This window comes from Danio rerio, chromosome 1, assembly GCF_052040795.2.
Source record: "Danio rerio strain M-AB ecotype USA chromosome 1, GRCz13ab, whole genome shotgun sequence".
Taxonomy (NCBI): domain Eukaryota; kingdom Metazoa; phylum Chordata; class Actinopteri; order Cypriniformes; family Danionidae; genus Danio; species Danio rerio.
Window position 1 is genome coordinate 15,371,129 of NC_141021.1, and position 16,761 is coordinate 15,387,889.

At 35.3% G+C, this 16,761-nt stretch overlaps 1 protein-coding gene and 2 long non-coding RNA genes across 60 annotated transcripts in view; 2 read left to right on the plus strand and 1 right to left on the minus strand.

Annotated features, from left to right (window-relative positions):
- The window catches only part of ank2a (ankyrin 2a, neuronal), a 131,158-nt gene that overhangs the window by 73,236 nt on the left and 41,161 nt on the right, over positions 1-16,761 (plus strand). For 29 of the 50 annotated variants that reach the window (XM_087236796.1, XM_087236832.1, XM_087236844.1 and 26 more), the window contains exons 13-27: positions 251-349; positions 2,402-2,500; positions 2,591-2,788; positions 5,806-5,904; positions 6,249-6,347; positions 6,569-6,766; positions 7,857-7,955; positions 8,077-8,175; positions 9,020-9,118; positions 9,200-9,298; positions 9,396-9,468; positions 9,551-9,604; positions 12,607-12,730; positions 12,984-13,068; positions 16,419-16,519. In XM_087236796.1, coding sequence (XP_087092922.1) covers positions 251-349; positions 2,402-2,500; positions 2,591-2,788; positions 5,806-5,904; positions 6,249-6,347; positions 6,569-6,766; positions 7,857-7,955; positions 8,077-8,175; positions 9,020-9,118; positions 9,200-9,298; positions 9,396-9,468; positions 9,551-9,604; positions 12,607-12,730; positions 12,984-13,068; positions 16,419-16,519 — 1,625 coding nt within the window. The remainder of the gene's footprint in view (positions 1-250; positions 350-2,401; positions 2,501-2,590; positions 2,789-5,805; positions 5,905-6,248; positions 6,348-6,568; positions 6,767-7,856; positions 7,956-8,076; positions 8,176-9,019; positions 9,119-9,199; positions 9,299-9,395; positions 9,469-9,550; positions 9,605-12,606; positions 12,731-12,983; positions 13,069-16,418; positions 16,520-16,761) is intronic. The other 21 variants (XM_087236802.1, XM_087236816.1, XM_087236837.1 and 18 more) reach the window with 1 other exon arrangement.
- On the minus strand, positions 4,915-14,197 carry LOC141385202 (uncharacterized). 3 transcript variants are annotated; one of them, XR_015476406.1, is made up of 5 exons: positions 13,318-13,485; positions 12,961-13,083; positions 12,642-12,722; positions 6,582-6,730; positions 4,915-5,896 (listed from the first exon to the last, which is right to left on the minus strand). It is a non-coding gene; the product is annotated as an uncharacterized LOC141385202 (long non-coding RNA). The 3 variants fall into 3 exon arrangements; XR_015476408.1 differs by lacking the exon at positions 13,318-13,485 and adding an exon at positions 13,995-14,197 and having other exon boundaries at positions 4,917-5,896; XR_015476407.1 differs by having other exon boundaries at positions 4,917-5,896; positions 13,409-13,542.
- On the plus strand, positions 13,516-15,433 carry LOC147846716 (uncharacterized). Of its 7 annotated transcripts, XR_015476398.1 has the most exons (6): positions 13,516-13,578; positions 13,665-13,772; positions 14,585-14,639; positions 14,711-14,783; positions 14,941-14,991; positions 15,294-15,432. It is a non-coding gene; the product is annotated as an uncharacterized LOC147846716 (long non-coding RNA). The 7 variants fall into 7 exon arrangements; XR_015476403.1 differs by lacking the exon at positions 14,585-14,639; XR_015476399.1 differs by lacking the exon at positions 13,516-13,578 and having other exon boundaries at positions 13,691-13,772; positions 14,941-14,995; positions 15,294-15,433.

Below are 16,761 nucleotides of genomic sequence, written 5' to 3' on the forward strand. Positions count from 1 at the left end.
TTTTAAATATTCCTCTAAGCAAAATGTAAGAACATGACACAAACATATCCAAAGTCACAGGTTCAATCAACAGGGAACACATCAACTGCAAATAATATACACCATGAATGTGATGTGGTGCATGTATAATTGAATGTAAATGGGAATTAGAGTAGATCTCAATTGGTTACATTTTTGGGGGGAATTCATTTCTCAGTCGCTGTTTGCTCATTGTGGTTGTCTCTCTCTCCCTCTTCTCTTATTTTTTTAGTCTGGTCTGACTCCAATCCATGTTTCAGCATTCATGGGACATCTCAATATCGTTCTCCTGCTGCTACAGAATGGAGCCTCACCTGACGTCTGTAATATTGTAAGTGCACCATCGTCATGATTTGTATAGCATTTTGGAAATTCATTAATTTTCTTTTTGGCTTAGTCCCTTTTATTAATCTGGGATTGCCACAGTGGAATGAACCGCCGACATATCCAGAATATGTTTTACACAGCGGATGCCTTTACAGCCACAACCCAACATTAGGAAACACCCATACACGCTTGCATTCACACACATATAGACTATAGCTAATTTAGCTTATTCTTTTCACCTATAGCGCATGTCTTTGGACTGTGGGGGAAGCCGGAGCACCCGGAGGAAACCCACGCAAACACGAGGAGAACATGCAAACTTCACACAGAAATGCCAACTGACCCAGCTGGGGCTTAAACCAGCAAAATTCTTGCTGTGAGGCAATCGTGCTAACCACTCCGCCACCGTGACACCCCATTTCGGAAATTCATTCATTCCTTTGTTTTCTTTTTGGCTTAGTCCCTTTATTAATCTGGGGTTGCAACAGTGAAATTAACCGCCAACTTATCCAGCATATGTTTAACGCAGCGGATGCCCTTCCAGCCACAACCCATCACTGGGAAACCATTTTGAAAATGTCAAATATAAATTTCTTACAATGACAAATCAGCCAAAAATTACAATTATTCATCATTTAGTCAACCTTCACTTGTTCACAAGCTATTTGAGTTTCTTTTATTATTATTCTTTTACTATTATTATTATTATTTTAATTTAAGGACATTTTTGAAACATCTGACATTTAGTTTTTCTGCTATATTGAATAAAGTAAATTGGCAGTATGTGTGTGAAAGAGTGTGTATGGATGTTTCCCAGTACTGGGCTACAGCTGGAAGGGTATCCGCTGTGTAAAACATATGATGGATAAGTTAAGCTGTGGCGACCCCTGATGAATAAAGGGACTAAGCTGAAGAAAAAATGAATGAAAGATGAATCATGCATAACAAAGTAACACAATCCAAGCATAGATACATACAATAGAGCAACAATTAAAGTGAAATACACAGTGCTTTGTGGTTTTCAGGGTAGTCAAATAGTGTTCAGGCATTTATGAAATGTACAAAAAATGTTTGAGCCTCAATGCTTTAAACTATCTATTACTTCATTATGGTTAAACCTAGCAGTGACTCCACAAATCTCATGCGTTTTGAATTGTGGCTTTGCTGAACTAAAATCCTATCTCAACATTGCAGATGTGACTATTTTGAATGTGCACATTGCGATTGCCCTAACACAGACTCTTACAGTGAAGTTTTTTTATAAACCAATTTCGAGAGGATCACGTTTGATTGAACACGGCTGGTTCTGGATTAACTAATGCATGATTCACCAATCAGACACCAATTCATAATTCACTATAAGGAGCCAGGGTTTCTTATTACAGTTATCATCGCCTTGAAGAATCCCCCATTCCACCACTACTCCTCCACCTTTTCCTTTATAGGGTGGCACGGTGATGGTGGCACGGTGATTAAAACTGTTGCCTCACAGCAAGAACGTCACTGGTTCTAGTTCTTAACAGGCCGGCTGTCATTTCTGTTTGGATTTTGCATGTTCTTCCCGTGCTCGTGTGGGTTTCCCCCAGGTTCTCCGGTTTCCTCCCAAATTCCAAAAACATGTGTCATAAGTGTATTGATCATTCAAAATTTTGCACTCTAGTAGAGCTCTTATTCAGCAGTATATCTCTACATAGCAGTTATATTCTTCCATCAGCTCTTAACAAACTTGAGATCTACCTAAGCTCAAACTCCCCTCTCGCCCTGCAAACACGAGGGAGCCCTGGGCTCAAGGATTTTTTAAGCTCAGGGCTCTCTCCCGGGACAGCATGCCAAACTGGCTTTATAATCAGTCATCAGCTAAGTGTGAACTCTTGAAAGTGTGTTAAAGCAAAGAGAGAGAAATACATTATATAAGTTTGCACATCATTAAAGCAACAATCGCAATTCTAATGTCCACAATGCATATCGTACACCTCTAATTTCTAGTATCAGAGTAATAATCAGAATACATAAATTAAGCCAACATAGCAGTGGATTGTGTGTGTGTGTGTTTAAGCGTGGTGAGACAGCACTGCACATGGCTGCACGAGCAGGACAGATGGAGGTGGTGCGATGTTTGCTAAGAAATGGCGCTTTGGTGGATGCCATGGCCAGAGTGAGTCCATAAAACCCACTGAAAATACACAGTTTAATGGCTCACAAAGAGAGTTGTAAATATGCTCGACTCACTGGTTTCTCTCTCCAGGAGGATCAGACACCTCTTCACATTGCTTCTCGTCTGGGTCAGACAGAGATTGTGCAGTTGTTATTGCAGCACATGGCTCACCCTGACGCCTCCACCACTAATGGGTACACACCTCTGCACATCTCGGCTCGTGAAGGGCAGGTGGAGACGGCTGCGGTGCTGCTGGAGGCTGGAGCATCTCACTCGCTCGCCACAAAGGTCATTTTATTTACCATATTATTTGGTATACACATGACATGGTCATTAAAAGCTTGGGTCACTAAGGAATGTTTTAGGTTTATGAAATCAGCCAGTGCTCAGTAATGCTGCCCTTATTTAATCTAAATATATACATTTTTTTGTCTTAAAATACTCGTCTTTTTTATTGTTATACTTGTTTTTTTACTTGACCTTTTTTATTATTATCAATGCATTTTTTGACTGCTTGATAAATATAAAGTTTAGAGGAACATTTTCCATGTTTGTAGCAATGTTAAACGTTACTGTCATTTTAATCAAGTAAATGCATCATTGCAGGATAAGAGTATCAAAAAAAAAAAAACTCCAAAACTTCAAACCTTTTAACAGTAACAAACATTTTCTGAAATATGATCATTTTACAACTTCCCCACAGTTTTGAGACTATTTTTAGTCTCTCAACATATATTTTTTATTTGTCCTTTAAAATTTTAAGGAACTTTTTTGGTAATACTTTATAATAACTACACACTATAAATAATTTATTAAGCATTGGCAAATAGTGAATTCATTATCTGTTAAGCCTTAACTTAACTACATTAATAAGCGTTAGTAAGCAGTTTATAACTGCAGCTACAAATGCCCTATTCTTGACTTATAAGCACCTATATAATGTGTTCAATAATTGTACTTACATACTTAGTTAATGATTGATTTTTTATTACTAAATTAAGTATTGCATTATTTACAAACCATTTGTATTTAAGAGTAGTTGAGGGCTTTTAGGATCATTCAGAATGAGTTAGTAAATGATTAATAAACTATTAAAATCAACGTTTATATGTCTTATTATTCAGGCATATATTAATCGTTTCTATGTATGTTACTAAATGCTTTATTAACTCAACTTCATCTAGTTTTGTGACCTAATCTAAAGTGAGGACTATTTATGCTTTATTAATTCCTTTATAAATGACAAATAAAGGCGCAGTTAAATTCTAAAAAGGAAAAATGACATTATTCACACCTATTCATTTAATATACACAAATGAAACTTTAAACGAAAAATAAATCTTTGCAATCTAATCTAAACCTAACCTTAAATAAAATCACTGTAGAGTTTAAACATTGCATCTTATTATAGTTACATTATTATATTGTTGTTGTTGTTTTATCCAGTTTTATGTTGTATTTTGACACTTATGTTATTCAGCAACTTTAAAACTCTACAGTAATTTTACTTTTTAGAAAAGATTGCAAGGATTATTGTTCATTTGAATCTTTAATAGGGATTTATAAGGGATTTTTAAAGCATAAATAGTCCTCACTTTAGATTAGGTCACAAAACTGTGTGAAGTTGAGTTAATAAAGCATTTATTAACATATTAGTTAACCATTAGTATATGCCTGAATAATAGGACATATAAATGTTGATTTCAACAGTTTATTAATCATTTACTAACTCATTTTGAATTATCCTAAAAACCCTCAACTACTCTTAAATACAACACGTTTGTAAATAATGCAATACCTAATTTAGTAATGAAATATAAATCATAAACTATGTATGAAAATACAATTATTAAACACATTATATAGGTGCTTATAGTCAAGAATACAGCATTTGTAGCTACATTTATAAACTGCTTACTAACGTTTATTAATGTAGAATTAATGCTTAACAAATAATGAAGTGTTACCAAAAAAGGCTCAGGGGTAACTTAAACATTTGGTCGGTGCTCTTTGGTTAAGGGATTCATCAAAACAATAACAAAAATCAGTCCAAGGCACTCGAAAAATGTGGAAAATGTAAAAAGCCTTAATTCACATGGCTAAATCTATAAAAACCTAACTGTTTCTGCAAGGATCTGCCTTCATCAGGGTAACAGTGATAATGTGCGTCTAGAGCAGGGGGTGCTTGACCCTGTTCCTGGAGATCCACCTTCCTGCAGATTTTAGCTGCAACCTATATCAAACACACCTGCCTGTAATTATCAAGTGCTGTTCATTTCCTAATTAATTGGTTCATGTGTGTTTGATTATGTTTGGGGCTAAACTCTGTAGGAAGGTAGATCTCCAGGAACAGGGTTGAGCACCGCTGGTCTAGAGTCTCTTTTGAGTACTACGGTCACTTGACTCATTTAGATATATCCCAACAACAATCAAATTATTTAATAAACAAGGTCAACTATCATCATAGATTCAGCATAAGTAGAGGAGAAGATATAAACATACACAGACAAACACGTGCATATCTGAAAAAAATATATATAGAACTAACAAACAAGGATGTACATCCATACACCCATACGAACACACATATATACATGTGTACATACAAATGTCTACACATACACATATATAAACATGTACACAAAAGAATGCATAAACAAACACATTCATATTCAATAATATATGGTGAAAATTTGTAAAGCATAGAAAAACTGTTTCACAAAAAAGAAGAAAAGTCTAACTCTGTTAGCCGTTTAAACCTGGATATCTGATTGCTTTTAATGTATAGATCCAAAAGATCTCTCTCTGTTTTAATCTTTTTATCCTGTCTCCTCCTCTTGTAGAATTATAAATATGTTCAATACCAACTATTTTTAATGAACTGGGATTGCCGTGAACTTGATTTTTATAATGTAGGGCCATAGGATATTGTGGATTACAGGTAGGCTACGTATCGCATTTTCATGCTCCGCTAATCTCAATTTTAATTTTCTCTTTGTTATTCCTATATAAAAGCATCCGCACGGACATTCCAGTCGATATACAACAAATGTAGAGTTGCAAATAATAAATTAATAGATCTTAAATTCATGGCCTGATGATAGATCAGTAAATATGTTGATCTGTAAATATGTTCGTCTTCCATGTTTGTAGCAATGTTAAACTGTACTGTCATTTTTTTAATCAGGTAAATGCATTATTGCAAAATAAAAGTATCATAAAAAAAAAAGAAAAACTACAAACCTTTTAACTGTAACAAACATTCAGCTACATTTAACCACAAATGAATATCCTCCCCTTAACAGAAAGGCTTCACTCCTCTACATGTTGCTGCTAAGTATGGAAGCCTGGATGTGGCAAAACTCCTTCTACAGCGGAGAGCACTTCTTGATGACGCTGGAAAGGTGAAAATCAAAACTTGAATCATCTATTTATTAACATTACTTTTGGAAATATGTATTTCATTTAATTCAATTTAAGTTTATTTGTATAGCGCTTTTTTTACAATAATTATTGTTTCCAAGCACCTTTACAAATGGTGCACATTGTTGCATAACAATCAAATTCAGAAAAGTTAAGGTTATTAGAAATCATAACTTTGTTAGGTACTAATACCTAATAGCTTTTAACAATTAAAGTTATTATATATAAACATAGTTAACCTGTAGTTATAAAGTATATAGGTGATGTCTATGTGTACATGTTCAAAGAAGTGTATTCAGTTTTCTATTTTTTATTTCTAAACCAGTACGGCCTCACCCCTCTTCATGTAGCTGCTCACTATGATAACCAGCAGGTGGCGCTGATGCTCTTGGATAAAGGTGCCTCACCTCATGCTACTGCTAAGGTACTAATTTTACTGCGAGATCACAAATATCAGGCTGACTGTCTATACATGAAAAAGATTACTATGTATACTACGGATGTCAAGTACTACAAATTCTGGCACATCATCAGCAGCATGACAATCAAAACACAAACCAAAGCTTTTTTTTTACTGTAAATAAAAGGCTAGTAGGATTGTAAAAAGAATCACTAATGATAATTTAATATTCTGTTCCTGTGCAGAATGGCTACACACCTCTCCATATTGCGGCGAAGAAGAACCAGACTCAGATCGCCTCTGCGCTACTTCAGTATGGTGCAGAGACCAATGCACTGACAAAGCAGGGAGTGAGTCCTCTACACCTGGCATCTCAGGAGGGACACACCGAGATGGCAGCCCTACTGCTGGAGAGAGGAGCACACGTCAACGCTGCCACTAAGGTAAGAGCAGGGTCAGACTGTCGCTTTAGCATCATCACAGTTCCCTAAAGAAACACTGGAAATATGATCGCTTTACAACTCCCGTAGGAGTTTTACCATTTAGCCAACCTCTGGGTCTTGCGTGATCACATTTAGGTTAGCTTAGCATAAATCATTGAATCGGATTAGACCATTAGCATGTCACTCAAATTTTTTTTTTAAAGGCTGCAGCAGGCACAACGATATTATGAAGTGCTGTTACCTAGTTATCTAGCTAGGGACTATTTTGAGGTGCTACACAATATCATTTCACCTGCTGTAGCCACAGTAGGGCAGCAAAGTTTTTTGATTATTACACCAGTGTGCGAGTATGTGTCCTAGCAATATCGGCTTGGAAAATAGCAACTTTCAATTTTTTGTCATTTAGTGCACAATGAAACTAAGATTCTGAAAAATAAATGATTTATTATTTTTTTATTTATTGAGCGAGATGCTAATGGTCTAATTAACGTGAAACTGAGTGCACGTGCACAAGCGCAAAACCCCTCGCTGCCTCCTCCCCCATATGAATAGTTTGTCCTCCGGAATTAATAACAAAAGAAAAAAATAGAGTGGGAGAGTTTAGCTGACGTGGTAACGCAGTTGGGTCTGAACATCGCACTATGAGTGAACTAAAAAAGAAATGGTCAGCTGTAAAGGTGTAAAATTTTGAAAATTGGGTTGACAACAGAACACAATGTCAGGCTGATGTCAATGTTTAACATCCAACCTAAAATCAACCAAATATCAACATCTAATGATGTTATAGCTTGACATGTTGACGTTACCACTATGACGTCTATCAGACACTGGATTTTGGTTGCCATACCTGACGAATAAATGTCAGTATTTGATGTCGATATGATATTAGTTTAAGATGTTAGCTAGATTTTGGTCACCTGATGTCACGAACTAAATCTAACCTAATATTAATGTCTTATGACATTGTCTGCCTTCTGGGAAGAACAGGGAGCGGCTTCATTTCTGTCTAACGGGAATTGATTGGATCATCGTGAAAGCCTTCTACAGAGCCATAATTCTAATATACATTTTTTGTTTTGTTTTTCTTCAGAGTGGCCTTACACCTCTTCATCTCACTGCTCAAGAGGACAGAGTGCAAGCGGCTGAAATACTGGCCAAACACGACGCAAACATTGACCAGCAGACCAAAGTAAGCTTGTCCTGGAGTTTAATATTAACATGCTCGTATTGTATTATTATTTTTTCATAAAAATAACGAAATTGCATGATTAAGTGTCCATTTCTCATGTTAATTTGGTTGTTTCTTCTAGTTGGGCTACACTCCTCTTATCGTGGCTTGCCACTATGGAAATGTCAAAATGGTTAATTTCCTTTTGCAAAATGGCGCTAATGTTAATGGAAAAACAAAGGTAAGAATGTACTTCTTTCATCTTTGCCATAATGACAGAACATAATATTTAAATAGATATTTTAATATACTAGTATTCATTTAAAAGTGCCATTTAAATGTAACGGAGGCCAGCTAGTGTGTGCTGTGCAGGTAAACCTCACTCCTTTGACCTCTAAAGGTGCCCTAGCGACAGACGCTAGGGGCCATGGTCTTTAGCCTCCTTGGTAGAGCAACCGACTCCCATGCGGAAGATCGCTGGTTCAATACCAGCTCGGAGCAGGTTGGGTGGCGTAGGACCGGTGGGGTTACATTGGTGCCGTGACCCGGATGGGAGTGAGGTTTAGGGGGGTGAGTGTAACGGAGGCCAGCTAGTGTGTGCTGTGCAGGTACACTCACTCCTCTGACCTCTAAAGGTGCCCTAACGACAGACGCTAGGGGCTATGGACTTTAGCCTCCTTGGTAGAGCAACCATCTCCCATGCGGAAGGTCGCCGGTTCGATACCAGCTCGGAGCGGGTTGAGTGGCGTAGGACCGGCGGGGTTACATAAAGGTTAACTATGCAAGTTAGGGTTAGTAGGCAAGTCATTGATGATGATGATGCTTTGTTCTGTAGACAATGGGAATGGGTTGTTTAAGGGGGCTAACAATATTGACCTTAAAATGGTTTTAAAATATAACAACTTATAAAAGCTTTTTTATAATAAAAGCTTTTCTTCTAGCCACAATAGAACAATAAGACTTTCTCCAGAGGAACTATTATAGGAAATACTGTATTATTTTTTTTTGCATTGCACTGCCTTCTGATTGCTATCTCTGAGATAATTACTGTATTGATGAATCTTTTTTTTTCTTTGTACATTCAGAATGGTTACACACCACTTCATCAAGCTGCTCAACAGGGAAACACACACATTGTCAATGTCCTCCTGCAGCACGGAGCTAAGCCTAATGCTGTTACCATGGTATGAGCAACACTTGCACTCCCTGAAATCATCTTAATTCTGTATGTGACTCCTTTAACCTCAACATTCTTTCTCCCTCAGAACGGAAACACTGCACTCTCTATTGCGAAGCGTCTGGGGTACATCTCAGTGGTGGACACTCTGAAAGTTGTTACTGAGGAAATCATCACAACCACAACTGTATGCATCCATGCATTTATGTAATAATTTGCTTCTGATATACGCACAGACCACACAGTGAATACGCTGAATGCCTTGTTCAATTGAACTATTGCAGACGGTGACAGAGAAACACAAACTGAACGTTCCAGAGACAATGACGGAAGTTCTGGATGTTTCTGATGAGGAGGGTAAGATAATGTGTTTTATTCTGTTTTATTAAACAAAATCAGGATTTGCTATATCTGTGTAAAAGCTGCTGTGCCTTTGTAGCTCAACATCAAACCGAGGAGGAGCTTTTTACTGAAGTCTATATGGAGATTGAAGGTATACGGGGTATAGATATAGAGGGAACTGAACTGAGCTCTTTACTAACACTACACTTTTTACATTTGCCAAAAAAATAATTAAACATCTGTTCAGTTTGTTCTGTATCTATTCAGATGTGTGCTTTGCAGTTTGTGTGCTAACTGGAACGGGCATGATTATTGTATATAAAAACTAAACTGTGGAAAACTAACTTTGGTCTCAGATATTTGACCAAATCCTATAATAATTATTTTTATACAGTAAATTATAAAACTGAGAACAGCTAATATTTGTGGATTACAAGCACGTAACTCTGGTAATTCTGATTTGATCACTCTGATCAGTAACTTTAATAATAATGTTAATAATTAAAATAACAGATATCAATTTGACCACCCCTAATGGTTCATACCATTGTGAATGCATAATCGTGCCAGTCTGTCTATGTGAGGAAAAGTCATTCAACTGTCTGAAACTGGCAGATTTAGAGCACCGATATACACGGTAAGACTTCACAAGACCGGTTTATCATAAAATAGGTGTTTGCTTCTGCATATACTCTAAAAGTAAAGTCAAATTAGATTCATAGTTTGTATAGTTTGACCTGAAGTAAGCCCAAATAGCTTATTAGGTCAGAATATACTAGCCTATCCCTCAAAACACTGAAAACTTAAACACATTTTATTAATAAATTAGTCATTTAAATAAATACATACATTTTATTCACTGAAGCATGTTGTACACAAACTAACATGATCGTCAATGTAGAATTCACACACTGATCACAGTGCATTTAGTTGGCTTGTTTTAGTAATCATAACTATCGCTATTGCACATTCTAGAATCATAGGGAGATTTTGTATTGTCTCCTAGATAAACCTATTATTTTTTCAAAAACAAAAAAAGACACAAGTAGAATTAAGTTATGTTTAAAAAAAATGACTGTTTGAGTATTAAAGGGCATTTTGTCTTGAAAATATTAACTTAAACTCGTAGTGTAGCCATTTTTGGCTCCCTCTGCCTACTGAATCATACATTCAGCTTTAATTATCATTAAGTTATACAAGCACACTCAGTTACTCTACTTTTGCATGAAACAGCTGTTTGTGATATTGTAATTTTAATAATAAAAATATATATTTTTTGTCCATCACTGTGTTTGGGTCAACTCTGTTACATTGGTTATAAAACCGCCTAACAATTTGTAAAGCACTGACTAAGAAGCATGTGACTTGCTCAAAGTGTTGTCACTTTCTGTCTGGAATCTCTGGATGGCATTGAAGCATGCCATTATTTTTCTCTTATTGATATGTACAGATCAATAGTAGATTAAATACTTAAAATTGCTTAAAATACTTGATTGGATTTCTCATTAACTTTTAAAAAATATTACTAATAATACTTAATACACAAAATAGTGTTTCAGTTATTCCATGTGGTGTCCGGTTTGAGGTTATCATCTAAAGCACAATAGTGTGGAAAATGTCATCGTCAACGCTGTTAGTGGTTTAAAAGGTTTAACATTTAGTCAAAAACAACAATTAATAACAGAATCAAATTATTTATACAACATTTAGGCAATGTGATGTATATCATTGCAGTTTTAGAGAATAGAATGGAAAATGCTTAAAATGTACCCGCAATTCTGGAATGAGCCTTATATTTAAACTTTTAAAGATTTAATGAACCTATTACTCATCCTACAATCAGTGCTGGGAAGATTGCTTCAAAATTGTAAAGCAAATTACATGTACTCAGTTCATACTCAACCCTGCCGACACTGAATGTGTACCATAAATGATGGCATAATAAAAAGGAATAATAAATATTAAAATATTATTTAAAGATAACTATATATTTCTTTAGTCAATTTTATTTTGTCCATACTGTCTCTTTTTGGAAATCTTTGTCTCTAACCTGAATGCTTTTAATGTTACTTGAATGTTGAATGTTATTAGGTCTGAATGCAGAAAATACTACCTACTGTAGTAAATAGTGCACTTAAATTAAAGGGTGAGTTCACTCCAAAAATAATATTTCTTTTTTTTTTTTGGACCACAAAAGGCAATGTGCTTTTTAAAATCTGGGTAAGACAGAGTGGACTGCTGTGCTAAGTGAATACCATGAGCATATGCAGTCCTTAATGATTTTTGTTAACATTTAGAGTAGACTAATGTAAACACGTTTTGGGTTGTTTTCCATTAAAAACAATCATAAACACCCTCAAAGCATTTGGAACATGGCATGTATCGCATATAGGACAACTCTCCGACACTTTTGTGTCTGAAGCTTAAAGGAACTTTTTCTTTTTTAAATAGGCACATTTCACAAGTTAAAAAGTTGAGTTTTATCATTTTTTAATCCTTTTAGTTGGTCTTTGTCTGGTAGGAGCACCTTTAGCTTAGCATGAATCGTTGAATTAGATTAGGCCATTAGCATCTTGGTTTATTTATTTTTAAAATCCTTTTCCTATTTAAAGGATTAGGAACTTCTTCAGTTACATTATGTACTAAGACCAAGAGATATACAATGTTGCTGTTTTCTAGGCTGATATGGCAAGGAACTATACTCTCATAAACAGGAAAATTATCAAAACTATTATTATTATTTTTTTGCATTTATTTTTAGCCAGATGCTAATAGTCTAATCCAATTCAATGTTCTATGCTAAGCTAAGCTTCTCTCACCAGACCTGGAGATCATCTGAATGTATTCAAAAATGGTAAAACTAAACTGTTTAACTCTAGGTGACTTGTAAAAGGCCACCAAAAAAGTGGAGTTTATTTTCCATAAAGTGAAGTATTCCTTTAATGCTGGCTGCTATTCACTTCCATTACATGAGCACGCATGAGCATTTATTTAAAACTTCTATTTTATAGTCTGAAAAGGAATGAAGGGTAAACAATATTAGATCAACACTTTTAGTAGATGATGACCTTATTTAATTTTTTGAGTGAACTAACCCTTTAGGTCAGCCATTTAAACAAGCAATACTCAACAAGGTGATGTGTGTATGAGCAGGGGAAGACACAATGACAGGTGATGGAGGAGAATACCTGAGAGCAGAGGACCTGAGAGAGCTTGGGGACGATTCTCTTCCTGGACATTACCTGGATGGCATGAGCTACACTCATAATCTAGACCGGTAAATTAAAGCACAGTGTATTTAGTATAAAACATTGAAATTAATGCTTGATTAACAGATTATTGCAGTTAGAGTTTGGATTTTTGGGGGGTTTGTAAAGCAGTTTTGCTTTTCTAATGATCCTGGCTTTATCTTAATAAATAAAAATACAGATACTAAAATTTACAAAACATTATTTTGATTTCACAGGTGCTTTAAATATGCAACACATGTAATCTAGTCTTGATCACCTGTTTGCTTTGTCCGGCCTCAGGTCTCATGAAACCCCCAGTCATCTTGCTTACAGAGGTGAAGGAATTCTGATCGAAGACATGATCGCCAGCCACCAGATTAACAAGGTGAATTACACCTCACTTGTACATGTAGACATAAATAGTTCAGAAAGAAATATTTTGATTCAACATAGAACTTTTATAATAAACATTTAAGCTACAAGTTAGTTTCATCTAAGTTGCCATTTTCAATTAGGTTTACTACTCACTAATGTTTATTACTACTATTACGTAATGCTTAGCCTACTAACATGACCCAATAATAAACTTCGAATCACATTGTCTGTCACCGAATAAATCCAAATCCATACTTACATCAACAATCATTCATAAGTAAATTATCTGCTTGTATGTCACGCTGCGTTTTTGACTGTTTTGGACTGCTTGTGAATGAATAATAGCTTACGTCTGCTGTAACGTTAGTCAGCCATTTTCGTTTCTGTCAGCTTTGCGTTTTTGACTGTTTGGCGCCATCTTGTGACTGAATAATGTGCAGGTTAGTGCAAACCCAACAAACACACAACGTTGCCTCAACGTAGCGACCTTCCTACAACGTTGTACCAACATTGCAAAAAGGTTGAGGATTCTACGTTGTTTCTAAAGGTTGTCACAACGATGTCATAAGGTTGCCATTTAAACATCATGAGGGTCGCATGCTTTAGGTTGTGCTTAGGTGGCGTGGACGACCACTGTACAACATTTACTGGTCACAGCTGAATCAGTTTAAATTTCAACAAGCCGTCGTCTCATTCATCAACGACCGAGGAGACGTGAGTATTGCTTTATTTCTTCATGCTAAATAAGATACATAAATCGTGGATATTCAAACAAACCTATGATTTCGACAACAATCTGTTCCAACATTACACACACACAAAAGCCGTAATGAAGTTATTACGAGCGAGTAACATTTCGGCATTCCGTTAACGGACGGCAACAACATTAAAATCATTATGTTAAATCTCTCGATAAAACATTTCCTGATTATTTACCTACGCCTTGTCTTTAGTCAAATGGACAATAATGTTTTTGAAGTTCAGTTTTTTCCATATCCATCGTGATCAGTTAGTATGATACTTCATCACACAAGCCGACCCACTTTTTACAAAACACAAAATAACTTTTAAAAACAAAACATCTCTGTGCAGATTGCGTCCCGTTAAAGGAACAGTTCACTCAAAAATGATATGTACTCACGAATTATTTGCCCTGTAAATAATAAGTGATTCCAAACCTTTAAGTTTCTTTATTCTGTTGAACATTAAAGACTGTAAGCATTTGCTTTCATGGTAGGAAAACACTATGGAATTAAATAGTTACAGTTTTCCAGCTTTATTTAATACATCTTCTTTATTGTTTAGCAGAAAAAAAGCTAAATAAGTTTGGAACAAATAAAGAATGAGGCTAAAATGGCAGAATTGTCAGTTTTGGGTGAGCTATCCCTATAAGTTAAAGTATATAAATTGAGGTTCATATGCCTAATTAATATAGATAGTAATTAAAAGGTCTGCTAGTCTAAATTTCTATTTTGATTGGTCTTTTGATGTTTTATTTAAAACCCACTCTTCTCTTTGCTCAACAGGCTATTTTTACATGGAGGTAATCTTCTATTGATAATTTCTGGATTTTAATTATGCGTAAGTTGCATGAAACTATTGTTTAATCACTCACTGTTGTTTTCAAATTACTTATGTAACTTGTCTTTCAGAATGTTTTCAGCTGTTGAATTCACCTCAGATCAGTGTTGCTGTAATTCCTGATGGAAAGAAGAATTGAATGAGGTAAGAAGTATACTATTCTATTTACTATTAAATGTAGTTATGTTACCTAAAACAGCATGTCCATAATGTGGAAAATAGATCATGCTTATGAAAAATTACTTTATTATTTTGTACAGCTGTTATTGAAATGACACTAAGTTTAACATTTCATTAACAGCGAGCAACGCCACAACTACAGGACCTCTTCTTTCTCTTCTCATAATTTACAGTAAGTAAGTATTCGGAGACCTACTCTGACTTCTGTTAACTCAAACCTGTTTTCCCTGTATCTCTAAATTTATTTAATTGTTTGTAATTTTGGTATATGATATATTATTAAAACATTAAAATAAAGTAGGCTACATAATTACTCTGGAGATTTTATATGTAATGAAATTACAATAAATGTCTGAAACTTCAATAACTTGCTAGTCATAGTCATTTCCTGTGTAGTGCTGTTGTGTCAAGCTCTGATCTGTCCTCTCTTGTTCACTGCCTATTTTGACTTTTGTCTGCTGTGGATCTCTGAAGCTGGATTATCCGTTGAATTTGTTTCTTCCTCTGACTGCTTTCTCCATACCAACAACTACGACTGGTCTTCAGCTGCGCTCCCCGGTCTGCTGTATTCTCCAGTCCAGAGCTTCACTGACCAGTGTTTGAATTTTAATTTATATATTTATTTATATATTTATTTACATTTTAATGATTTCTTGTTTACTTTTCTTGTTTGTTTACCCTTTAGTTTAAATATATATATATATATATATATATATATATATATATATATATATATATATATATATATATATATATATCTAAACTTTATTTTATACTGTTTGCTTATAATTAGATACTGTATGTGTACTGTATGTATTAAATGTTGTGAAATATATAATAAAAAGTTTGATTATATTCATTTGTGTGGCATTTTTACACTTTAAAGTTTACACATGCAGTTTTTAAATTAAATAGGAAAAATAAATGAACAATATTTCATATTAAGCAATACTGGAAAAGAATTGCTGCTTATCCTGTATTCTAGGCAGTAATGATAAACTGCCACAAAAAAATATTAATACAAGTAGTAAGAACGCCGCCTCGCGGTTGCTGAATGTCGCACGACAACGTTGCTACAGCCTTCTCACGTCTTACATTTCTACGTTGTGACAATGTAGCGAGCACGTAAGCGGCAACGTTGCCTTTGAAAAAATACAACGTTGTGCAGACATCGCTACAACGTAAATGTGTTTGTTGGGAAGTCTGCCAGCCATGCGTTTAATTAATGTGTTAATTAACAATGTTTTGTGTCTATTTTTTTTTTTTTTTTGGACAAGTAACTGTGTAATAATTAGGATAAAGTACACCCAGGAGGTTGTTTTCCACATAATGAAGCCCTTCAGACCTTGTCCGGGCAGCCGATAAGCCTAGTCAAGCTTTATTCTGCGAAAACATCCTCCAGGATGTACTTTATCCCTTATATAAAATAAAATAAATAGGTGCTACAATTATGTATTGTTTACTGTTTGTTCATGTTAGTAAATACATTAACTAACATGAACTATACAAACTTTTTGGAAAGTGTTACCGAAATATTTACAGATAATTTAGGCGATTACATTTACAAAAATATTTGGTTTATTCTGATTGTGTTGTCAGGTGTCTGCATTTCGAGAGCATGAGAAGGACTCGTATCGACTGAGCTGGGGTGCTGAACATCTGGATAATGTGGTGCTAACCAGCACTCTTCTGCAGTCAGGGTTAGTAAGTTGTATACACACTCAGACAGAATTGAAACACAAACACACTTGCCTCCCTGTCACATACAGCAAGAACGTATAAAGTTGTGTATCTTTGGTCAAAACTGGTAAACCTTTTTTTCTTCTCATTATTTTAAACTCTCTCTCTCTCTCTCTCTCTCTCTCTCTCTCTCTCTCTCTCTCTCTCTCTCTCTCTCTCTGTCTCTCTCTCTCCTCTCTCTCTCCTTGATTACACTCACGTC